The sequence below is a fragment of the Abrus precatorius genome, unplaced genomic scaffold (genome assembly GCF_003935025.1).
Source record: "Abrus precatorius isolate BTA unplaced genomic scaffold, Abrus_2018 Scaffold2, whole genome shotgun sequence".
In the NCBI taxonomy this organism is placed as follows: domain Eukaryota; kingdom Viridiplantae; phylum Streptophyta; class Magnoliopsida; order Fabales; family Fabaceae; genus Abrus; species Abrus precatorius.
This window is the reverse complement of record NW_020874362.1, coordinates 36,737,780-36,763,879: the sequence shown is the minus strand read 5'-3', so window position 1 is coordinate 36,763,879 and position 26,100 is coordinate 36,737,780. Positions and strand designations below refer to the sequence as shown.

At 31.3% G+C, this 26,100-nt stretch overlaps 3 protein-coding genes across 4 annotated transcripts; 2 read left to right on the top strand and 1 right to left on the bottom strand.

The window, feature by feature from the left end:
- The first annotated feature begins 1,047 nt into the window (after positions 1-1,047).
- On the top strand, positions 1,048-13,317 carry LOC113858082 (small RNA 2'-O-methyltransferase). 2 transcript variants are annotated; one of them, XM_027490536.1, is made up of 11 exons: positions 1,048-1,186; positions 2,014-2,313; positions 3,785-3,874; positions 7,564-8,021; positions 8,100-8,345; positions 9,474-10,210; positions 10,376-10,414; positions 10,533-10,684; positions 10,759-10,875; positions 11,530-11,667; positions 12,556-13,317. In XM_027490536.1, exons 2-11 carry the CDS (start codon positions 2,041-2,043, stop codon positions 12,994-12,996), a joined length of 2,691 nt encoding a protein of 896 aa, XP_027346337.1. In that variant the 5' UTR covers positions 1,048-1,186; positions 2,014-2,040; the 3' UTR covers positions 12,997-13,317. The 2 variants fall into 2 exon arrangements, with proteins under 2 accessions (XP_027346337.1, XP_027346336.1); XM_027490535.1 differs by having other exon boundaries at positions 9,474-10,414.
- A 2,984-nt stretch (positions 13,318-16,301) lies between these two features.
- On the top strand, positions 16,302-21,404 carry LOC113857441 (histidinol dehydrogenase, chloroplastic-like). The gene is made up of 13 exons (XM_027489332.1): positions 16,302-16,408; positions 16,499-16,551; positions 16,641-16,713; positions 16,800-16,901; positions 17,521-17,622; positions 17,735-17,806; positions 17,875-17,937; positions 18,088-18,129; positions 18,616-18,675; positions 18,778-18,888; positions 20,081-20,251; positions 20,671-20,761; positions 21,001-21,404. The coding sequence occupies exons 1-13, from the start codon at positions 16,313-16,315 to the stop codon at positions 21,276-21,278; spliced, it is 1,314 nt and encodes a 437-aa protein (XP_027345133.1). The 5' UTR covers positions 16,302-16,312; the 3' UTR covers positions 21,279-21,404.
- A 742-nt stretch (positions 21,405-22,146) lies between these two features.
- Positions 22,147-25,581, bottom strand: LOC113859974 (probable protein phosphatase 2C 28). The gene is made up of 5 exons (XM_027492617.1): positions 25,516-25,581; positions 24,902-25,150; positions 24,538-24,811; positions 24,035-24,189; positions 22,147-22,281 (listed from the first exon to the last, which is right to left on the bottom strand). Exons 1-5 carry the CDS (start codon positions 25,579-25,581, stop codon positions 22,147-22,149), a joined length of 879 nt encoding a protein of 292 aa, XP_027348418.1.
- Positions 25,582-26,100: the final 519 nt, after the last annotated feature.

Sequence of the window (26,100 nt, the reverse complement as noted above, 5' to 3'; positions counted from 1 at the left end):
TTAATTTTATCATGAAAAACATGAGTAATGTATTAATGTATGGAAGTTGAGATAAGTTAAACACATGGAAATACAACATTTGTATTTACAATTTGAATGAACTTATTTTGATTCAATGTTCACACAAAATTATATATGAAAAATTTAGATAAGCTACACACAACATTAGTAAACTTAGGGCATAAATATAAATTATAAAACTATTAATTAAAATTTTAGTGTTTATATGATGTATATATGAAATATTCTTTTTATATAAAGATCAAACTAAAACATCCTTTGGTTTTTATTTTTTAATTATAAAATTGTATGATGTATCTATATGTATTGGTTTAAATCTATACACTCGTTTAAACTCTAAGTTCAATTTAAGTTAGTCGCTAGTCTGAGTTATAGTAAAATACATTAACTATACTTTTGAACTTTCTATTATAGTTAAATTCTAATTTTGCTATTTCGATAACTTTTTATTTAAATTTAATATTTCTTTTTCATAATTGTTATAATTAAGTCATTCTTTAGTCTAATTAAAAGCCTTCATTTCTCTATTTTCTATTTATATATGTCGAGGTTTTCGACTGTAGGATATAAATTTATACTTTCAAAATTTAAAAGTTAAAAAAATTATGAAAAAAATATTTTATAAAAAGTGACAGTATGATTTCAAAGAATAAAATTTTGAGATTTTTTAAAATAAAATGTAATTTTATAATCAGTGAGTTTTTGAGAGAAAAAAATAGTTTAATAAGTGTATTTTGTTGATATTTTAAATAAAAACAATGATATTAAAAATTAGGTTAAAAACTATTAATAAAAGAATTTGATTGTAATAATTAAAAAATATAAAATTAAATTCAAATGAAATATTATTAAGAGCACAAAGTTGAACATTAGAAGAACACAATTAAACCTAAAAAAAATTATCGGACTAAAAATATCAAAAAGATGATTGGAGCAGAACAGAAATCCCACGTATTAAAAGAAGAAGAAGAAGAAAATGGTTAAAACTTAACTAGCAAGTTAGCACATGATTCCGCTTGGACTTGGCAGTGACTAGAGAGACCCAAAAGCTTTCCCTCTTCTCTTCCCCTCACTTGATTCTTATATTAATACAACACAACAATAACTATCATTCCCTCTCCATCTCTTTCCAAACCCCATTGCACGCGCTCTCAACTCAAGGAAGGTACCATCGCGTCACTTTCTTTTTAAATGTTCAAATGTAATTGCTTAGAAGCGCTTTTACGTTCTCAACTTGCTTCTAAATTCTGATTCTTCCCCCCTCACTCGCTTTAAAATTCCGCTCTTAATTTCAGCGATATATTTTTGTTTGATGCTGGTCGACATTTGATGCTATTTTATTAGGATCATTATCGACGTTTGGGATTCATTTTCGCTGTTATAACAATTCGTTGTTTCAATAGAATGGGAGCGAAGCCTTTTTCTTTTTAATATTTAATTCCAATTTTGGCGCCAGTACAGACATTGTCCCTTTTGCTGGTAATCGGCTACAAAATGGAGTTTAGCGATTTTCTTTTTCTAGTTGTTATCAGAAATTTTGTAAAATATATTTGGACTAGAGTAACATAGTTCTTATGCATTTGGCAACTGAAAATGACTTGCTTTTTTGTTTATAAACTTTATGTGTGTATTGGTGAAAATGTATAAGAGTTTTCTGGAAAAATTAGTTTGGATTAACTTTTAATTACCCATGTTATACTTTTGTGATACTTATGATTGAGGGTTTGGTTCCCCCCACCCCCAAATACTGGTTGAAGAATAAATTAGGTTCTAATTTATTGCATTCAACTCGTCCTTCTGTTTCAAGATTTTACTATCCCTTCGGGAAAATGAAGGCTAATGTATATATTTCATTTATTCTGAACAATCTACGTTTTATGCTAGTTAACTCTTAAAAGCGTTTTATCGTTGATCTGAGGATATCAAGTTTCAAGTATGTAGGAGATAGACGAGTTCTTGTGTGATCTATTTTTAATATTTTTGGTTTTCAAGGATTTTGGATGCTGTGGGCTTTTTCTCATGGAAACAAAAGGGCCTGTTGTTGATGCACCAAAAAAATCAACCCTTACACCTAAGGCTATAATACACCAAAAATTTGGCAATAAGGCTTGCTACATGGTAGAGGAAGTGAAGGAGGATGATCAAACTGAATGTCCAGGATTGAGTATTCCACAGACGGGACCCTGCCTTTATCGTTGTACATTGCAGCTTCCAGAACTTTCTGTCATTTCGGGGACCTTTAAGAAAAAGAAGGATGCTGAGCAATCTGCGGCAGAGATTGCTATAGAGAAGGTATCACTCAGGTGTTCTGCTTTCTATTAAATCTGTCTATGTTTTTCATGATAAGAAGCTCATTTATTTCTTCTTCAGTCACAGATAGGCCCAGTTTGGATAAATTTATTAGTAAATTAATAAGTACTTATAGAAGTAAAAAATTAAGTAGTAAAATGAATTAACTCCTCTCATAAGTTACAAGTTACTTATGATTCTCTATTTTTTTTAGAAATTCTCTCATTTAACTTCTTTAAAACTTGAGAAGGCAAGTTGCTTTTAACTTATGAAGGAAGTTTTATTCATTTTTTACATTGATTTTCTTCTCCTATAACAACTAATCTAAAAGCTTACTCAAATTGGACCTTAGTTAAAATATAGGTACAGTCTTATATCACTTGCCTTTTGAATTTTATAGTTAATTCAAACAAGTGCTTGATAAGCTAGCAAGAAGAAATGGAACTAGTAAATTACTAATTCTGGTACATTTGGTTATTGACGATTATTTTTATTTTAAGTCCTGCTTTGAAGATGATAGTGGCTGAAGGGGTAGGGTGTGTTTTGTTTCATTTGAGAATGTCAATGCCATTGCCACCACTCTGAGATTGCTATATATGCGAATCTTTCTCTTGAGTTTTCAAGTATAACTAGGGAAGTCTTTTTAGTAATAAGACCATGCTTGTGTAATGTATCAATTTACTTCCTACATCATAATTGCTTTTTTGATTGTTATATTATCGTATAATGCTACAGTGAACATTTAGTCCAATTTCAACATGGCTTAAACGAGAACATGTGTGTATGCTAGAAATTGTAAAAAATTGATAGATGGGCTATCATGTTACAAATGGAAGCTTTTGCTGGAATTTAAGTCCTGGAACTTCTCTTTGGATGGTATTTTTATTTTTTAGGTCATTACCCTTATTAAATGCATTTGTTATGTGAGCTGGATAGTATTTTATTCTGACTCATTGTTTCAAACTATTTTTTCAAAAATATTTTGGATAAGCAAATAAATATTTTTATGCTAAAGTGATTAGTCAATTTAGTCCAATTTCAAGATGGTTTAAACTAGAACATGGGTGTATGCAAGAAATTGGAAAAAATTGATAGATGGGCTATCACGTTACAAATGGAAGCATTTTTGCTGGAATTTAAGTCCTGGAACTTCTCTTTGGATGGTATTTTTTACTTTTTAGGCCAGTACCCTTATTAAATGCATTTTTTATGTGAGCTGGATAGTATTTTATTCTGACTAATTGTTTCAAACTATTTTGGATAAGCAAATAAATATTTTCCTAATACTGATTCTTTGGTTACACTTTGTTAAAATGTATGCTTCCTGCTTAGATATTTTCTTATAAATTTTTACTACACAGGAATTGGCTTTATATTGTTACATATACTATTTAAGTGTTTTCCTTGTATTGTGGATTACTGCATTTTAACTTTCACAATTCTACATCTACAACTTTTAATTACTCTTTTGCAGCTTGGCATTTGTACAGAGACTGTTGATCCCACTCCGCAGGAAGCACAGGAAAGTTTGGTTGTTCGAGTTGAATACTTATTTTCAGAAAAAGTAGGTAAACTATTTTTAATTATCGAGTGTATTAAGTGATGCATATTGTTAGTAATGAAAATCATGTATATTGATTACAATACCTGTTCTGTAGTCAAATTATTTTGTTGTATTTAGTTGGTTAACCATGTAAAAGGTTTGGACAAGTTTTACATTGACTACCAAAGGCCTAACACAATCCTCCACTTGTACCCGAGCTTGTGATTGGCTGTGGTGCCATAGATGGAGTTTGAGGCATTGAACTAGTCTTGGACCAAACGACAAGGAATTATGATAGTGGAATGAAAGTGTGCAAGAGAATATTAGAGATAAGAAGATGTGTTTTAAAACTTTGTATACATGCAACAATTTTAAAAATTAGGCAAGGTGTTGATATGCAAGAAACAAGACAAGAAAAATAGTGAGTGAAATATGTTCTAAGACTTTTGAATATCAAGATGGTAGGACAAAGTATGGTAAAAGAAAGATTTATAAGTTTTCCAAAGGTAGAGGAAAAACATTTAGAGATTTAAATCAAGTTAGATGCATTAAAGGTGAAGAAGAAAAAAAATTGGTTTTGCATCAAGACATCAAAGACAGATGTAAGAAATATTTCTATAAACTTTTTATGAATGAATAAGGAGTAAATGAAAATATAGCAGAGTTGAAAGTGCAAGTGAATGATCTAATTTGACATATTACTGTAGGATTCAAGTTGGAGAAGTAATAGAATTTTTAAGAGGGTGAACAATTGTAAAATGGTTGGTTTTGATAATATTCCAATTGAAGTTTGAGTAAGAACAAGGACGGGTGACTCATTAAGCTCCTTTAATGAGATTTTTAAATTTAAGAATGATTTTTAAATTTAAGAATATGTGAGATGAATGGAGGAAGAACATTTTGATTCCCATATACAAAAACAAGAGTGACATCTAAAATTGTTGAAATTATTGGGGAATTAAACTTATAAGTCACATTATGAAGTTGTGAAAAAAGGTAATTGAACTTAAATTTTGGAATGAAACTAAAATTATAGAAAACCAATTTGGTTTTATGCTAGACAAGTTTACAGCAAAAGCTATATATTTGTTACAAAAGATGATGAAAAAATATTGTTCCAAAGAAAATGACTTATGTATAATTTTTATCAACTTGAAAAAAACATATGATTGTGTGTCAAGAGAAGTGGTATGCAAGGTTTTTAAAAAAGAAAGAAGTTTGTGTAACATATATTCAATTATACAAGAATGTATTAAGAGAGAGGAGGGGTGGGGGGTGGGGGGTGGGGGTGGGGGGGGGGGGAAGGGCAAGAAGGGTAATTAAGTGTATGTGAACTTCTGGAAGTGCATCTAATAATTTCTAAATAGGAATATGTTTACATCAAGACTTTGTTTTGAACCTTTATTTATTTGATCTAGTTCTATATATGCTTACAAATACATACAAAATATTATCTTTAAATGCATGCTTTGTGAAAGATGTAATATTGCTTGAGAATTTAAAAGAAGAGGTTAATACTAGACTTGAGATATGAAGAGAGACTTTAAAATCTTAAGATTTTTATTTGAAGAAGTAAGATAGATTATATGCATTGTAAGTTTAATAAAAAATATGTATTGAAAGTTAAAATTTGGGATGATATTATATTACAAATTTTCAAGTTGAGGTACTTGTGATTGAATTCAAAAAATGATAGAAAAATTAATAAAGATGTTATTCATAGAATTCAAGTTGGGTGGTTAAAGTGAGAACAAATATTATAAAGTTATTTGTAACCATGAAGTATTTATGAAGCTAAAAGAGAAATTTTATCATATTGCAATACGATTAACTATTTTATATGGTAGTGAACATTTGGACTTACAAGAATAACATGAGAAAAAGTGAAAGTGAAAAAAATGAGAATGATAAGGTGGATGAGTGGATGCAGAGAAAATACATGATATGAATTGTAATATACGTGAGAATATTGGAGTAACACTTATAGCCGAAAAATGATTTGGTCATGTGCAGAGAAAAACTTAGGAGACACAAGTGAGGTGTGTGAATTACATGGCTTTTAGCTTTGTAAAAAGGGGTAAAAGGAGATCTAAAAGAACCTTATAAGAAGTTATTAAAAGAAACATTTTGATTAATTATATCTATGGAAATTTTGTTTTTGACTGAGCTCAATAACATTATGTGATTTATGTAGCTGATCCCATCTAGTGAGATAAGGTTTCGTTGTTGTTTTATTTAGTTGGCTGCAAAAAGAATCTTCCAGCTCCTCTTTTGTTTCACTTGACAATCCCTACTATAAATCATTTTTTTTAATAAATATTTGTCTATATTTGGAGGTTCTAATAAGAGTTGTTAGTAGTGCGCTTTAGCACTGTTGTGGAGTGGCCCCTTGGTGCTCCACGGTCACCCTATTGTGTTGCATTTTGTTGTCGTGGACTCGTGGCTGCTTCCGTGGCATTTCATGGCCATCCCAGCCGCTATTTTGCCATTGGATGAAAAAGCCCATTTTGCCTCAATTTTAAATTGTTTCAACCTGGTTTACCGGAGAAATCTTGGGATTTTACCCTCGTTTTACATATTACTACCTTAGTAGACCCCTAGGGTCAGGGTTCTTCTTTTGCATGCTCCCAAGGCTCCAACCCTAGTAGCCATTGACTTTGACAACCCCTTGTTTTAGTGAAATTTTGAGCAGGTTACCATTATTTTTGGCTGGAATCCAGTGGTTTTCTTCATTTCCAGCTGGTTTTTGGTCGTACGTGGCATCTCCAGTGAAAACCACCTCTCTTTAGTTCTTTTTCCAGCAAGATCAAGCTCTTTCTGGTAAGACCCACCTCTGTTTGGGTCCTTTTGCAATGCACTCATGCAATTTTCAGCAATACCCAACCCATGTTTGCCCAATTGTTCGGCAATTCCTTAATTTAGTGTTATTGATGGGTGCTATTAAGTTCTCAAACTCAAATTTTGATTAATAATTATGAATATTTTTAATTTGGGTATTATTTTTTTTTTCAGCATATATATGTGTGTGTGTAGTATAATGTATGTTGAAGGTATCTTAAAACTTTAAAATAGCAGTCATCCTGCTACCCACTATAGCATTTTTGAGGTCAGCCACTTTGCGTTGTTATTTGGGATTGACTACTATGGTTCTAATTGCTAGAGTGATCTGTAGGTAGCTTTCAATTTAGTTAGTAATCAAGACATTTGATGAAAATGTTTGAACTACAACTACCTCACCAACATCGTAATTGTATACTATGTACTCTGTACACTATTCCATTTCAAGTTATTGAATATCAAGGTTTAAGTGGTGAATGACAATGATAAAGGTCTGGTCCTCTATCCTGGGAAAATTTTAACCGTAAAAAGTGGAGGATTAGATGAAAATGCTATATTTTTGTCGTTCTACCAAATTGTTTAGTAGAAACTAAATATTTCTTTTAGAGTTGGTGTGATCCCTAAACGTTGTGGACATTTCTAGTTGGGAAACACTAAATTCTATGAATTCTTTATATATACTTTATTTATGATTTTTTTCCTTTTATAATTTAATTTTGGTAAGATATGTACAATTGTTTTGGTTAGCTATTATTGGTGACAAAATAGTCAAAAGGAAATTTAGTTTTGATGCTAAGTTGTCCCAATATTATCTGTTTGTGAATTTTAATTCAATCTGATACCATTTTTGACACCATTCAACACTTCTACAGTTTCTTATATGTGATCATCCACTCAGTGGTCACATTCGGGCATGTTTGTGGAGGAAAGGTGATCTTTGCGGATTGGTTCCTATTTCTGTTATCGCTGCGTATGATGCAAAGCTTTTTAGCTTGTGTAGATGTATTAATCCAGAGGTGGAGTCAAACTCACTTTTGGTTATTGGGCACATAATGAGGGCCGCCAGTACAAAGTTACATGAGTCTCTTGTTGTTTCTGAGCAGCATCTCTGGATTAGAAAGCAGAGTCCATATCCGCAAGACATTATAGAGTCATTGATGAAGGAAGATGGTTCACAGGAATGCCTTCAGGTTGCTGCCATACGCATTCCTAGTTCAGTGGAGCAATCTATTGAAGCAGTGACTCTTCATATTTCTTTAAAAGAATACTACCTTGATATCATTGCAAATGAACTTGGTTTTGAAGATGCTGCCAATGTTCTGATTTCAAGGTATGATGAAATTACAGAAAACTTTCTTAGCATTGATTATTGCTTTCTAACTTATTCTTGACCTGTGGGGCTCTTCAGAAATTTGGGTAAAGCTTCTTCTGAGATGAGGCTGTTTTTTGCTGCTCCTAATTCATATGCACTGGATCCATCTTCTATAGTGTCAAATGGAAAAGAAAGTCTTTATTCTGAGGGGTCTCTGAATTTAAGGGCAAGTTACTTATCCGGGCAAGATATATTTGGAGATGCCATATTAGCATCCATTGGATATACACGAAAATCTAGAGATCTCTTCTATGAGGATGTCACGGTTCAGTTGTATTACAGGTCTCTTTAAATTCAAAAGATTTGTTGAATTGTTTATTGGATAATAGTCAACCTTATTTTCAAGTAATACTTGATTAAAAGGAGATCTGTTATCATCATGTCATGCACTTTTGCTGTATCACAGTTGCCAGTCGAAGTGCGTTTTGTTTTTGCAGAACTTCACTAAAAATTTCTGTTGGTTTTTTTCTTAGAAAATTTCCTCTTTACCCATTTGTTGTATCATTTGTTTGAACTTAGAAATTGTGCCTCTAAACTATCACACTGCTGAAAATTCTGTCTACCTTGTTCTGGTCTATTTATTCTGACAAACTTATGGTCAATCTATGTAAGCAGTAATTTCTGTAGGTGTTTGTTAAGGACCCTATAATTACAGAAGTTAAGAAAGCAATAAAAAAGAGAATAGTTAGGAAAGAGAAACAAGGAGCAAAAGAAGGAAATGGGTGTAACGATCATGCTTACATGGCAAGAGGCCTGGGAATGAATGAGAAACATGGGTAGCTAGGATAAAACAGAGGGAGGGTTTCCAGTGGAGTTATCTAGTAATTGAGCAAGGACGGATCTTTGGGCAGTGGGGAAGCATTCCCTTGAAGTACCATAATATGTTTTCTTTTACTATTTTCTTCTTCTATGGTTGTAAAGAATTGTTCCTGAACTGATATCCCATGGATATCAGCATCATTGTTAATAAACGGAGCTATTCAATGAAATTAAAGTTCTATTTCAGTGGGTATGTCTGTGTTTGATATATTTTTGTCCTTGTTTGGTTTTCTGGGTTGAGGTGTGGCATATCATGCATGACAACGATAATAATCAGTTGTTTATTAAATAATTTTGATAGATAAAAATTTCCTGATGTCTCTGCAAACTGCACGTTTATAATACTAGAGTCCTTTTTATTAGACTAAGTTTTCCTGTTCTTCCGATTTTAGTTTCTCATATTCCTGACCCTTTTGAGACTTGTACACAGTTTAATTTTGTCCATGAATTCTGCATTTGTCAAATTTTTTTTGGACAACAGGACTTGTAATTTATTTTTTTGGGGGGAAAAAGTTTTCAATTTCTACCTCTGCCTGCCAAATTGCATAAGTTTGCATTGTTTAATAATTTTTTGTAAGATTGCCTTCACAGGATGCTTCTAGGGAAGACCCCTGCTGGCATTTATAAATTATCCAGGGAGGCAATCCTCACAGCTGAGTTGCCTTCAAGATTCACCACAAGAGCAAACTGGAAAGGATCTCTTCCCAGGGATATACTTTGTATGTTTTGCCGCCAGCACCGTCTGTCTGAACCTCTCTTTTCCATTATTCATCCTTTCAAAACACCATCTGAATCATCAGAATCATATTTGAAGGTTGCAGCATCTGGCATGAATATGATTGAATGTGTCAATGGGGCCTCTGTAGCCACAAATTCAAAGCATTTAGATTCAGAGGTGTTTAAATGTGAAATAAAGTTAACATCTAGGTTTGGAGATTTAATACTTCAGTGTTCCCCCAAGGGTTGTTATAAGAAACAGAATGATGCTATTCAGAATGCTTCCTTGACCCTTCTATCATGGATGAACAAGTATTTTAAGAGTATGATTGTTCCTTTTGAGCAGCTTGATGAGACTGGAGACAACTTCGAGGTTCAGATTTGTTCTGAAACCATTTTCAGAGAGATTTTTGACGGTCAATCAATTCACAACGGTCAGCTTGATGGAATTCGATGCAATAAATTAGTTGAATCAATTTATATGAATTCATCATATGATGCTCTTAAAACTGGAGTACGCTCATTAAACATTGAGGGTTCAGATTCTGGCAACTGTCCATGCAGTGGATCTTTACCTTGTATAAGATATTCAGTTTCTTTGGTCGTGGAGGGTGAGAATATAAAAGAAGTTATTGAAGTTTGTAATGAGTTTGAGTTTGAGGTGGGGGTTGGTGCTGTGATTTCCTATGTTGAGGAGGTTGTGATGCAGATGTCTGTTGGCCAGCATGCTTATTTCACTACAAACTTACTCACTTCTGATTTGATTTTTGCTTCAGCTGGTGATTCAGTCAAAATGCTTGCCTTGCTATCTTGTAGTGAGTTACTTTCTCTGTCACCCCCTCAATAGAAAAAAAAATGTTCTTTGGTCAGCATGTGGCTAAATTGCTGAATCTATATTGCTGACTGTGTAGGATTTATATTCTTATTTTTCAGAAGATTGCTATATGGAGTATGAAATAGGTTTGACCAAGGTTGCAGAACCTCCTGAGGAAAGAATGGAGCAAGCTCTTTTCAGCCCTCCACTTTCAAAACAACGGGTGGAATTTGCAGTGCAACATATCATAGAATCCCATGCTACTACATTGGTGTGCAAAATCATCTCATCTTTGGTTTTCTTTGGTTAATCTGAGTTGTAAATTTGATTTATCTTTCATCACAGGTTGATTTTGGATGTGGATCTGGAAGCTTGTTGGAAGCATTATTAAACTATCCAATATCTTTAGAGAAAATTGCTGGTGTTGATATTTCACAGAAGGGTCTTGCCCGTGCTGCAAAGGTCACATGCACCTTCATACAACAAATTTCAATTTTGTCTTTTTAGAGTCCCTAGAGTTTATGCTTAGAGATGTACAAGAAAGAACTAGGTTCTGTTGTTCAAAAAGTATAATATCAGGAGCCTTGTCTGCACAAGATAGCTTTGATTAGTGTTAAAATATGCCAAAGTGATAAATGTTATTTTGTGTACCAAAACTTTGTATAATTTGAGAGGGCTGTTATCATGTCCATTATGTAATATGTTAGTTATTAGTTCATCACATATAGTTAGTGATTTGTTGCTATCTGTATAATGTTGTCCATAATTTTTGGGATTTCAAAGTAATTGGTCATACTATTTTATCATTTTTGTTTAATACCATGGATGTGCCTTTTTTTAAGTTGAGGGAAATATTTTAATGTTGGAGGATGATGTCTTTGACTAAAGTAGCTTCTGACAAGTATGGAAATATTGTTTATGAAATTAGTTAAAGATTATGTTGGATGCTTGATTAATACATACAGCCTTTTGATTTTAGAGATCTTGGTCATGGAGGAGCTGTTTCTGTGTGTAGGAAACAGGCATCATAATTTTATTGATAATTTATTCTTGCATATAAATTTGAAATTTCTTTGTTAGTAAAGCTGCTTGGTTTTCTGTGCATGAATTCTGCAGGTACTTAATTCAAAACTAGTCACAAATTCAGATGCTGGTGTGCAATGGACAAGCATAAAATCCGTAGTTCTTTATGAAGGTTCAATTACAAATTTTTGTTCCAGGTTGCATGGATTTGATATTGGTACTTGTTTAGAGGTATTTCACAATCTACTATATATTCTGCTACTGCTGACTTCATTTTGATATGGTGTGACCTAATGTAACATCATTCTCTCTCCTAGTAAATAATCTATTATGTATGGTTTGATTAGTGTTGAACTGAGAATGTGTGTACTATCTGACAAATAAGTTTGCTGCCTGAAACTTGGGTTTAATATATTAAATTGCACTGTGTTAGATGATTTCTTGTTATGACCATGCTATGCTTAACAAATTTATACCAATATAATCTTAACTGGAATCAAATTATCTTCATGTCAGATACGTAGTAAAAGAGTTTGACTTTGAACCCTGGAAATTTAAAGTCACGAACAATTATTTGACTTCTGAAAATTTCAGTTTACCACTTCCATTCAAATTGCAAATATGGAATGGAAGAGAATCATGTGGAACAGTTACACATGATGAAATTAGTTGGTATGATTGGAGGAGAAGAAGAGTATTTCTGATGATATCTAATTTTTTTTTTTTTTATTTCTGTGTAGTGACTGCAGTCACTGGTATCATGGTATATACACACATTTGCAGCATTCATCTACACAACCTAGTTCAAGCACCTTAGCCTTAATTAACCGTTATGCTGCTAGTGTGCTCTTTATCATTATTATCCAACGCATGAACAAGCAGTCAAGCAATTTTGCATTATTATCACTTAGAATTGTATATATCCATATCTTGTTATTTTCTGCAGTCTGCACTAATTCAATGGAAATGTGCTTCATTGTAACTAATTGAATTACTTTGTGTATTATGCAACTACTGTCATCATGTGTCATGTTCCAGTGCCGAGCGACTTAATATTTTCCTCATGCTACAATATTTAGATCTATGAATCAACTGATGTCAAACGTTGAATCAATGTAGGTGATTGAACATATGCATGAAGACCAAGCTTGTCTATTTGGGGATGTGGCATTAAGTTGTTTTTGTCCTAGGATTCTCATTGTTTCTACCCCAAATTTTGAATACAATGTAGTGCTCCAGAAGTCGAATCCTCCAACCCAAGAACAACATGAGGAATCAGACGATCAAAGCCTCTTACAATCATGTAAGTTTCGCAATCATGACCACAAATTTGAGTGGACCAGAGAGCAGTTCAGACAATGGGCATCTGAGTTAGCTGCACGACACAATTACAATGTGGAGTTTAGTGGGGTTGGTGGTTCTGCTGATGTTGAACCTGGCTTTGCTTCACAGATTGCTGTGTTTAAAAGGGAATGGAACCTTGAAGATGATGTACTAAAGCATACTGATATTGAACACCATTATAATGTAATATGGGAATGGAATAGTGGAAACAAATAATTAAAAAAACTATAGTGTGATGATACTTGTACAGTTCTTTTAGGTACTGAGATTACTGGGCTTTTTGAAAGAAGACAAGCAAAAATGAATGGATGCTAGGAGAGAAGGAAAAGAGGATTTGAGAGATTTAGGTAGAATGTCTTGTGACTTTTGAGTTTTGACAGTTCATTTACTAGTCTGATTTGATTGCTAGATAAAGTGCTCCAAGATATTTTGTGGAGGATGGACAATAAAAAATAGGATTTTAGTAGAAGGATATAAAGATAATTGTCGAATTGAAGGGAAAGGCAATCTGCCTTGTATTTGGTTGAATCATAAACATAATGAACCGATTTTGATGATTATTCTCACCCATTTAAACAGGAGACTGTGTATTTATGCTTTATTAGTCAATTCGTACGGTACTAATAAGGAAGTTAGGAAGTGTATCTACACGTTAATCTGATATTGATGGTGCAGGGTTATAGACGTTGTAGGTTGTAGCTGGACTTGATTGACGCTAAATTATTAATTGTATGTGAGATTAAAAAATAAATAAAAATTACTTCAAATAATTATCGTAGAAAAGTTACTATATGCTGTAAAATTGAAGATGAGGATTGGTTTAATCAGATTATTATAGTCGAATAAATAATTATGTTCAATTATACTAATAATCTTTCATGAATATTATTATATAACCTTTGATATAATAAATTATAACATTTATTCTTCGAAATGGAATAACTTTAAACATACACTTTTTCTTTATATAGAGTCATATTTTTCCCAATTGTTAGACAAATCTTTTAGGTTTTAATAGTGAATTAAATTAATAACTTTAGTTATTTATGCAAAGTAAATATTTAGTTTTAATTTTTTATTTGGTCTTTAATTTTTTAAAATAAGTTTTTAATAATTATTAGTTATTTTCATATAATTTCTTTGTTAGTCATTTGTTATTTACTTATATGATATTTAACTTAATTTATATAATAAGATGTGGAGTTAACGCAATGACATGATCTTTATATTTTTGTTTCTTTTTATTCTCAAATTTTAACTTTAAAAATCTTAATCTTATAATCTAAAACTTCATTAAAAAAAATATAATGAATGTAATATTGTTAATAACATATCTTGTTTTTGTATTATATTATAACAAAACTGAGTCAACATAAAAGCTATGAAAGCAAATAACATCACGCTGATATATCACTGATATATAATGACTAAATAGAAATAAAAAGTGATATTTTAGAGATTTAATTAAAAAACAAAAAATATAAAAAAAAATTAAAATTGTATGAAGACAAAAGCTTTATTATTATTTTATCTTAACCAACAAGAATACTAATAGGTATTTCACATATTATATGAATATTTATAAATATAAAAGAAATAAAAATTAGTAATAGTATAAATTTAATTGATAAAATATTTGAAAAAGAGAGCATGAAGGCTTTCTGAACCAGAAGATTTGAAGTTTTCAATACTGAAAGAAGAAGTCCTAACCTTTTCTAATAATAGCTTAGAATATCTTTTCTTATCAATATTCTTAAGAAGAAGAAAAGAAATGTGCCTGTTAAGAACGTAATTAAGTACATTATAGTGTTCGGCTAGGGAATGTAACTCAACTTCATGGTACAATTGCAAATAATTAAAAAAAAAAATCATACACTGGGATTTTACAATTCTTATAGGTATTATTGCTGGAGATTTTTTAAAGACAACCAAAATAGCAAGGATGTCCTAGACAATTCATATGAAGCAGCAGTTTACTTGATGATTGCTTTTTGAGCTAATGACAATTTCTTTTTGAAGTCAAAAATTGATTGCAAGGATGGGAGAGAGACATTATAGGGATGGATAATAAAATGAATCTTATCCAACAATGTAATATATGAAACTTGGAGGATAATGGTCTAATGGAAATGATGTGAAAACAAAATAATAATAATACTAATAATAATAAAATCATCTTAGAAATAGATACACGATAGAAAAGATAAGAATTAAATCCTACTCGCTACTTGCTGGAAGAACTAAAAGTTATCAGTGTGTGATTCTGGTCGCAACTTGTACTAATGCTATAAAATATAGTTTTCTTAACTAAGAACAAAAAAAAAAAAAAAAAACAAAAACTCTCACAATAGAAAACTAAAATGTATTGAGATTTAACTTGATTATTCTGATTTGCATAGTTCTTATTTATATATAAAAAAAGAAAATTTTAAATATTTATTTTAAAGTAATTTAAGATAATTTTTATTCAATTGTAATCTAAGATAATCTTTATCTTAATATTTAAATTTAAACATGTTTCTAATAACATAAAATCTCAATAATTTTTAATTTTCAAGTGATTTGGTCAAGTTGATTCTTTGGGCTACACTTTATTTTTGAATCTTTATGTACTTGGACTTGAGCAAGTAAAATTTAATTTTATTTGTTGTCTCTTTTTAGACTTTATTCTTATGACTTAATATTGTCTCTTCTTTTTTCTTAAGCTCCATAATTATGGCATTGTAAAGCATGTAGTATTCTCTTAGTCTCTACTTTAGTAGTTGTATCTCTTATTTCATGCAAATAATTTAGGTTGATTGCTTGAATTTTCGTCATAAAAGAAAAAGAAACACTCCTTTATGACGATGGAATCTAATAAATAATAAATAATGACTTGATATTAACTATTTTTTCAACTTTAAAACAACAAGTTGCATTTTACCTTCTTCACCAATTTACATGGAGTCTACATTAAAATGAAATAGTGTTATGAGAAGGAATGTAGATTATAAATAATTTGTGATATCATAACTTTATTATTTTAAAGCACAACGATAATAACGATTGTTGTATACTTGATATTAAAGAGTAGAATAGCATGGAGGATTGACTCAATTGAAAAGATCGAACATACAACAAGTTGAGTTTAAAAGGAATCTAGAATTTTAGCAAGTTTGTAGTTTATCATCTACAAAATTTCATATATTTTTAACTGTTATAAATTTACAGTTATTTTTTAAGTGTTGAAAAAATTATTATTATCGCTTAAAAGTAAGATTCTTGCATTATAAAAACAAATCTCTATGCTCCTAAATTTTTTATTAAAAAATTGTAAATTCCTTTCCTTAAAAGAAAAAACTGTAATATTTTTGTTGTCTATATAATTTTATAACATAAATAAAATTTCTCACAGAGAAAAGATATCAACTTAACACTTAATTATATATGGGGAAAAAAGTGATTAATTATTAATTACCGAAGAGGAGAAGAAAGGCTGGTGTGTGTAACTGTGAAGCGCAACTCAAGCATCGAAGGAGCATATTGCATTACGATGATGAAGTCATATAATTTGTCAAAGCTGAGTGATACTGAGGTTCGAAGCCTCATCGCTCGCCCTCGCATCGATTTCTCTTCGATTTTCGCTCTGGTCTCCTTCTCTATCCCTTCACTCTTCACTCTTTTTCTCTCTTTTCTCAAACCATCCTTTTCACTCTTTCTCCCTCGCTTTGCTTTGCAGGTCAACCCCATTGTTGAACATGTTCGTGAAAGGGGTGACGCTGCTGTCAAAGAGTTCGTGTTCCTTTATTCTTCTTTACTCATTTCATCATCATCATCATCCTCCTCCTCTCTTCTTTACGTGTTTTTTTTTTTTTTTTTAGATATACTTTGAGATTTGACAAAGCTGAATTGGATAAGATTGTTCAAATTGTTTCCGATCTTCCAGATCCGCTGGTATGTTTATTATTTATAACTATGCGTATCACCTTACTGTTATTTGTTGAAATTATTTGTGTTATCTTTGGCTTTCTTCATTGCAGCTTGATGCAGGTGTTAAGGAAGCTTTTGATGTTGCTTACAGCAACATATACGCCTTTCATGCTGCACAGAGGACACCTGAAAGAAATGTTGAGAACATGGAAGTATGATAGGATCTTATTCTTTAGTATATTATGTTTCATTGAATAGAAAATTGAAAGATACAACGGTAATGTATTATCCGTGGGTTTTGGTATGCTTTTGTGAAACTTCTTGTTAAGAAGTAGGTGCTTGCTGGATTATCTGTTAGATAATCCTAGACCTTATAAATTTCTTCTACCTTCATTCTTATTTATATGTCCAAAGAAAGAAGAAATTACATAGAAAAGAAATTCAATCATTTTATTGAAATTATTTGGTAAACTTCCTAATTTACCCTTTACTAATGAGTCTCTCTTACTCTTTGACCTTCGGACTACTCAAACAATGTAAGTGTACTTAAATTTTCAATATAGACAAAAGGGAATTAGTAGAAAAATAATAATTAATGTCGTGTTGAACTTCTATTTGGACAAATAAATAGGGGCAATATTTTTTTTTCGCTCCTGACAGATGATAGGAATAGAAGTGGTACATAATACATTTTTTTATTATTTGTTTTTCTACCGGTACTTGTTGTTGCATATGCATTGCTGTTCTTTGATCAATTTTGTCTGTCTTTTATATATTTATGGCAAGTTAATTCATTTCACTATCATGGCTGAGTTCTTTTGACAATGTCAGGGAGTCCAGTGCAAGCGAGTTGCAAGAAGTATTAATTATGTGGGTCTTTATGTTCCAGGGGGAACTGCTGTTTTACCCTCAACTGCTTTGATGCTTTCAGTTGTAAGTTGAATTGATATTTAATTAGTTCATGGTATTGTTCACCATCCTATGGATGCATCATTGATTTTCATCTCTTAAGATCTAGCTGATCTTTTATTATTTTTTATAACAGCCTGCACAGATTGCTGGATGTAAAACTATTGTTCTTGCAACTCCTCCAGCTCGGGATGGCACTATATGCAAGGTTCTTGCTATATTGTATAAAAATTATAATTGAGGTTAGTAAGTGTCTGACCTATATTTTTCCTGCAGGAGGTGCTGTATTGTGCAAAGAAGGCTGGGGTGACTCACATCCTCAAAGCTGGAGGAGCTCAGGTTTGAATATTGATAGTTTCACCCTTGTCTTATCCGTTTCTATAATTTGAGACTGATATTCTTATATTTAATTGTATGTTTATTTCTTTGTATTATCACAGCTATGATTCACGTAAACAATGATTAATATGACATTCTTTGACCTTGTAGGCCATATCTGCCATGGCCTGGGGAACAGAAACTTGTCCCAAGGTGGATCTTCTCAATATTATCTCTTGTTTTATTGGAATTTTAATTCAAATTATTGTTAATATTTATTAGATTGAGCATTATTCCTCTCATAGTGTTACACACTTACACGTGTTAGCCTGTATGGATTTGATTTATTTAGTTCTTGTATATCTTATTCTGTGTTGGCGCAAATTCATGGTTTGACATGGTGGCTTTTGCACTTCTTCCCACACACACACAGCCACACCCACTGATAGGTTGAATGTCTCAATTAAGAATTTATTATTATTGGTTTGAACACACAATGACCGACTGTGATATTATGCCAGAATTTGTTCATATTGAAGATTTAAAGTAGATATTGGATGTATTAAGTAATATATAATGTGGTGAACATTATTTGTAATTTAGCCCTCTCTTTTCCAAAAATAAAATAAAATAAAAATACTTCAGAGTTCAATATTTTGCATAATTTCTTATTATCAGTTCATACTAATGCTTTTGTAGGTCGACAAAATTTTTGGCCCTGGAAACCAATATGTCACAGCTGCAAAAATGATTTTGCAAGTAAGTTTTAAGTCTCTCTCTCTCTCACCCTTTACTTCATATGCTGTGTTTCAAACTTCAGATCTTATCCTGCTTTATATTACTGTTCAAAATCTTATACAGAACAGTGAAGCCATGGTTGCAATTGACATGCCAGCTGGTCCATCTGAAGTTTTAGTCATTGCTGACAAGCATGCAATTCCTCGTCATGTAGCTGCCGATTTGCTTTCCCAGGTTTACTGAGTTCTAAAATGCAAATTTATAATATGAAATTGGACATGCTATTTACATTCATAGTGTGAATAGATTATCTTGTCTCTTCACTCTCTTAGAAAGGTATCTCATGCTCTTTTAAAATTTATGCAATTAAACCTTGGTCCAAAAGCTTCGATTTCTACATTATGATGTTTGTTATTCCAAAATACAATTCACTAATGTAGTATGAATCAATGTGGTCAAAAGTTAAAAGTTCTTGGGGCTTTTAGTGCGTTGAAGGGAGAGGTAACCAAAAAGTGCATGGTTGACTGAAAAAGCAAACATACATTATTAAAAAGAAAAAATAGTAAACGAATTTGCTTGAATTTTCCATTATTACATCCATATTAAAATAAAACAGTAGAACTCTTTAACACTTCCAACTGATAAAGAATTATAGTAAGTCTATGACCATCTTTAAAAATAATTATAAACTGATGAAATGAATGGCTCTAAGTTAGACAATACTATTTTCCTTTTCTCTTGGCAGAACTTGTATTCCAGGCCTTTTAGTAGGCTATCTGCATTAACTTTGATATTTAGGTATATTATACAATTTTTTATATGCGACACAGTGGAAATCATACATAAAAGTTATGTGCAACTACTTAGGGATAAAATTCAGTTAAAAAAGATCACATACTATAAAGCATGTCCATATTGTTTTGAAAGTTGCATATGTAAATAGACAGAGAGAGCTAACTGGAACCGCTGTCTTCTACTGTGAAGTTCGCTCGATGGAGATATGGCAATACTGACATGATGACAATAACAAGTATGACATGACGTGGGTATTCCTATTATCTTTGTATTTGCAAATATAATAAAATTAATATATAGATTATGAGATATCAACCAATACATGAAATTAAGATTTTTTTTGAAAAGAAGTATTGAATGTTAAGATGTCGATCTCATCTGCCTATCTGAGTCTCAGTCTTCCTTAATTAGTACCCGTGTGGTTTACTATTTGAAAAATATGGAAAGACAAGGACTACTCTTTTTTATTAATTAGAAATATAAGCACAGAAGCATTTTATATACTGATTATAAATGGTAGCATGAATTAACTCTCAAACAGGTTATACTTCACCATCATACCACTGACCTAAGAACTTTTTGGCTTTCTTATACACTGCTGATGCATCTGCAACTAATTTACAATTTTCAGGCTGAGCATGGCCCTGATAGTCAGGTTGTGCTTGTGATTGCTGGTGAAGGTGTGGATCTGAATACAATAGAGGAGGAACTCAGCAAACAGTGCCGGAGTCTTCCAAGAGGAGAGTTTGCTGCTAAAGCCCTGAGCCACAGTTTTATTGTTTATGCACGTGATATGCTTGAGGTCAGTGCTGTTATCCATGTTCATCTCTGTATTGTCTCAGCTCACTAAATGCATAGTGAAGAGCAAAGGAGAGAAACAACCTGTCCAGAACCACTAATACAAACTGTTAGGCTTTCTCTATGCCTGTATTTATATATGTGCAAAAGTAGGTGACACATAACACAACCATATATGCTTAGTCATGTTTTCTTAACAGTTGTACCGCAATGCTATAACCATACGTTGCTTTAAATGCTGGTGATATATGTCATAGTTCATAACTTCTTTGAAAGAATTAACAATTAGGCCTCAATCACTTTTTTGTTTTCTTTGAATTTACATTTTGTGCTGAAATCCTAATTCCTCTCGCTAGTTAGGTTTCGATGTATCAATATCTTTGCTCGAGTTTCAGAACTAGAAGTTTCATTTTTATGTTGCAGTCAATCAAATTCTCAAACTTATATGCACCTGAGCATCTAATTGTCAATGTGAAGGATGCAGAGAAGTGGGAGGGTTTTATTGAGAATGCAGGTATGGCTTTGTCTTATCGTTGGTTTCTCTCTCTTATGATATAGGAAGGCCGGGGATGAACTTTTTTAGTTATTTTTTAAAATATGTTGAGAACCAATTTGGATGCGGCTTGTAACATGACAAAGTATAGACCTTTTGCTTCCTTCTTCTTGACCTTTAGATTCACTTGATAACCTCTTCTGTCTCGTCGATCACAATTCAAGATCCTAGATTTACATGTTCAATGATTACGTCTGCAGGTTCTGTATTTTTAGGGCGGTGGACTCCGGAGAGTGTTGGTGATTATGCAAGTGGGACAAATCATGTTCTTCCTACTTATGGTTATGCAAGGATGTATGGTGGAGTTTCATTGGATTCTTTCCTGAAGTACATAACAGTGCAATCTCTCACAGAAGAAGGGCTGAGAAAACTTGGACCATATGTAGCAACAATGGCTGAAGTTGAAGGTCTTGATGCTCATAAGCGAGCAGTTACCCTGAGGCTTGAGGATATCGAAGCCAGACAGGTTTCAAGATGAGGTGATAATTTATGGTAAGCCTGCTTTCATTTACTCGATTACTAGTTACTAGTGTAAAATTAGTACCTGAGCAATTGGCGTTTTTAAGTCATGTAACTATAATGGGTTTTGAAATTTTAAATTTTGATGAAAATTTGGTTTTTGATATGTCGGTCTTGCATAATTGGCATAAAATTAAGGTTGTAACCACGATGAATTTTGCGATTATTAACGGGTGGCTATGGGCTTAAGCTATAAGAAAATGATTTTAGATAACCTTTTTCTTTTTCTTTATTTGACAAAAGTGCTAAAACTCTGCTAAATTTTGTTGATTCTTGATTCAACTTTGAAAGATGTGTCTGCTCAAGAAAATATTGGAGCATGGTTTGATTTATTCTTTGGTGAGTATAAGTAGTAGGTGTAAAGGGAAATTTAAAGAGTTTAGTTCCGTTATTTGAATTATTAAGAATTAATATTGTATATAGCTGTTTCTTTCTTCTTCTTTTTTTTATATTTTCATACACTCTAAAATATATCCCCAAAACAAAGGATATACCTAAAGGCCTCTCTCCTAAAACGTTTGTACATAATTTTTGCAACACTGCATGACCACAAAATTTCAGTTTTATTATTTTAACATTAAAAATTGACATCATATGTAACACTGTACTATTATTTTTATTTCTCAATTACTTTTATCTTTTCTGTGTAGAGGAATCCCAAAAATATACCTAAATATAAAAAAAAGACACCTTTAGTTGCCCATTGTCAGTGATACAAGCAACATTTTCCTAAAATTTTAAAGAGACATTTCCTTGAGTTAAAGAAATTTAAAATAATATCCAGCAGGAGACAGGCAAATATGCAGCAGCAGTGTGAAGCACGTAAGCTAGAACATAATGACTATGCATGAAATGTCGTCATAGCTTCCTAGAGATTTGGCTTCTTTAACTAACTTTCTAGATGCTTTTTGCGCATGGTCGACATCCCTGATACAGTCACAAGCCTCCTGATTTGTCATTACCTGCGATAGAGGGTCAAAACTATACCTCCTAAAGATGAGTTTGGGTTAGTTGAAAAAAAATTATTTTAGGATGATAATCGGTTATAATAAAGCTACTTTTGCCAAAGATAGTTGTAATTTATTTATTCAATAACTTGTAGCTTATTAAAAATCAATAAACTTCTGAAGTTATTTGATATATATACAATGAAAGGAACTTCAAATTATATTTACAAATATTTTTTATTTTTAATATTAAATTAATACAATATTATATGTCTTTTTAAGTGTAATCAGTTAGAAAATATGTATTAAGTAAGAAATAATTTGAGAGTAGCCCGTGCAACGGTTGATATTCTATTTCTAAAGAATTATTTATAAAATGTAGCATTTTATTCTTTACACGGCTATTTTATTTATAAGTGAAAAATGAAATATTATACTTTATAAATAATTGTATATATAATAAAATTTTAAATAATGTTTTTTAAAAATATTTTAAATTAACTCTAATTACAAATAATATGCATCAAAATAATAAATATTTAAAAATAAATAAATATTTTAAAATATAATTTATTTTATAGTGTATTTTTAGTTAAATATCGATAGTAAATATATATCAACCTGATAAATTTTTAAAAGTAAATTCTAAATTTGAAAATATAAAAAAATTAAGATAATTTTTACTAATATATGAATAAGTATTTATAAAAAATGTAAATATTTATATGGAAATAAGAACAAATCAAGTTAAAAAAAAAAAATCTCCAATAGACTCTTATATATAATATAAATAAAAATTGATTTATTATATTTGGATGGTATAAATAATTACTTTTTCTAAAGTGAAATTGGAAAAAAATATGAAATTATGTGTTATAGTAAGTTTTGTATTTAATTATGAAGGATAAAATGAGAAAAAAATTACTAAAAATTAAGATAGTTTTTAATCATGTTTTAAAAATTTTATTATCCTAAATAACAAAAAATAAATAAAAATTATTTTATAATGTTTTAAAACTCATGAAGCAAAAAAGAATAATATTTTTGAAGACTTTTTTCATATGAGATTTACAAAAATAATCCAATCCAAATCCGAACACACAGTATGTTTGTCTTACATTTGCCAACATTGCAAGCCAAGTGCATATTTAATTTTACATCCCAAATATGTTTTTTTCCTCGTAATTACGAGTTAATATATTAGTATTTTATTGTACTCTAGTTTGAAAGAAAATAAATTTCTCCACATAAGAATTTATTACCTAATCACTTAAGAAACGTTTTTTTTGTCAGTTAACAGTTCCTCTGTGATTTATTATGTCAGTAAACCAAGGATAATTTTCCTAATCTGATTAGACAATGTTTTAGGAGCTGCACTGTGCAACAGTAAGAGTACAATCCAATAGTACACAAATTCTGTCCTTTAGTTATCTATAATTGTGAACATACACATTGTATATTCAAGTATAATTAACTTAAAGATCAAGTTTATACTTCTGATCACAACAATTATGCAAATGTAGATAGCATGACATGCAAATGCAACCATATACTTCAAGTTTCTCCGCCTAGTGAAATTGATATTTTGGTTAATTGCTTAATAGATTTTCCTAAAAAAATTGAAATGATTCTTCTTACAAATTGAAATGAAATCTATCTTTCTTTAAAATTTAAAATTTGTGGAACTTATTTAATATGTTTATGCATCCTCTACTTCAGCCAAGTTGTTCTCATCAGTAACTATAAGATACGTGCAATATCATCGTACCTTCCACAGACCATCACTTGCCAAAATGATGAATTCAGTGTCTTCATCAATCTTCCGAATCGTCACATCTGGTTCTGCGGTAATGTGTTCCTTCAGTTTTCCATCTCCAAATGCCCGTGTCATTGCTAATTGGCCATCCACTCTTGGAACACATCCTAATTACATCATATATTTTCTGGCAATTCAGTTAATATTCGGTACTCACTGGACTAGGAGCAACACAAGTTCGCAAACGCAAATATTAAAATAATAAAATCAAACGGTGAGAAAAGTATTTTTATATGCATTTTTTTATTTTTACTTCTAATTGCAAAAATATTACTTTTTTTACTCTATTTTGGCTTTTAGATGACCAGAAAGTTATGTCTTCAATAATAAATAGCAGGTCTGATGCCAAGACTTGACTATGTAGTTTTGTAGTGAGTCAAAAATTAATTTCTTGGATCAACAAAAAGGTAGAAATTTTAGATTTATAGATGTTGATGAATGTATTTCATCATTACCGGGTTTATTAGACACAAAACCCCCTCTGCTCTCAACAAGGTCTTTCTCCTTCTCTGGTTCATGATCTGTAGTAAGTTGTTTTGCCAGACCATTTTTGCATGATATAGCTCGAGAATCACCAACATTGGCTACCAGTAGCTTTACTCCATTAATTAGTATTGCTGCTACAGCAGTTGATCCTCCACGTGAACCAGCTATGTTTTCTAAAATCTCATCATCTGTATCTTTACATGCTTTCTTAACAGCATGGACTGGATTTTTCCAGAAATCAGACTATCCATGCATGATTAAGAAATCAAATATTGGTGAGAATAATAATGATGTAGACTCAAATATAACAATTACTAAAGGATATTCATATACCTGACTCAGTATATTTTCGAACAGATGGCTCTGCAAATATTTTGCAACTTCATTACCGGAATGACCATCAAATATTGCATACAACCCTAAGTCACAACCATTGAGATTCCTGCGTTGAGCAAAAATATAGTCCTCCATTCCATGGTTCATCTTTCCTTGGATCAAGTGATATCCATGGATGAAATGTCGACTAGGTGGCTTATTCTTCACCTCTGCATCTGTTGTGAGTAGACCCTTGTGATGTCCCTCCTGTGTTTAGCAAAAATTACTTTGCATTCAAGTTTTTCTTCTTAACTTCAGATTATAATGATGTATTCTATTTCTTTTACTTCTTGATCATTTTACAAAAACAGTAACTTTAGATTACTGTTTTTGTAGGGAATGAAAAGCTAGAATGGTTAAGTAGTTCTGTTGACTGAGAAAGAGTCAAATGAATACCTAATCTATTCATTTTTTTAAAAAAATTATTTAAAACTAATAAATATTATTAGAATAAAATTAAAATAATATTTTTATATTAATAATAATACAAAAAATTATTAGTTACATTTTCTTTTTACTTTTTTTTTAAAAAAAATATAAGCTCGAACTGGCCTGTCCTAGTTCGCATTTACAGGTATACCTCCTAGTCCAAATGGCAGGTTAAATGGGTTGGCCGGTTGAGCCAAGCATTTTGACATCCCTACTAGTTAAAAACTTTTGAATGAATATCTTATTAAAAAAAATAGTGTTTTTTTTTTTAAAAAATTTCTTGGACTCTAAATCTGACAATTATAAGAGAAAACCAATTACTTTGACTGGAATATCCATGTTGTATATTATGAATCAGATCTCACAAAGAATCGCTGTGACTCCGTTGTTGTAGTTACATGCCATAAAATATAGCTCTATCTTTCACTGTATATACTTAGAAATAACGACCCCAGCTTCAGACTTTCATTCTGTTGCAGTGATAATGCATAGAACAAGAATGAAAGAGGATAACCTTTCTTTCAAGAGACTCCGTATAGCTTCCCTTCCTTGATCTCATCTTCTAATATAAAATGAATTAAATTAGATCATTAATTCTTATAAGCTCATAATACCAGTAGAAAGAGGACAGAAAACCACAACATTTTGCACCAATGGTTCTCCTCACAGTCGTGCTGATTTACTGCTGGACAATACTGATTTTTACGATGGTCTTATTTATTTTTTCA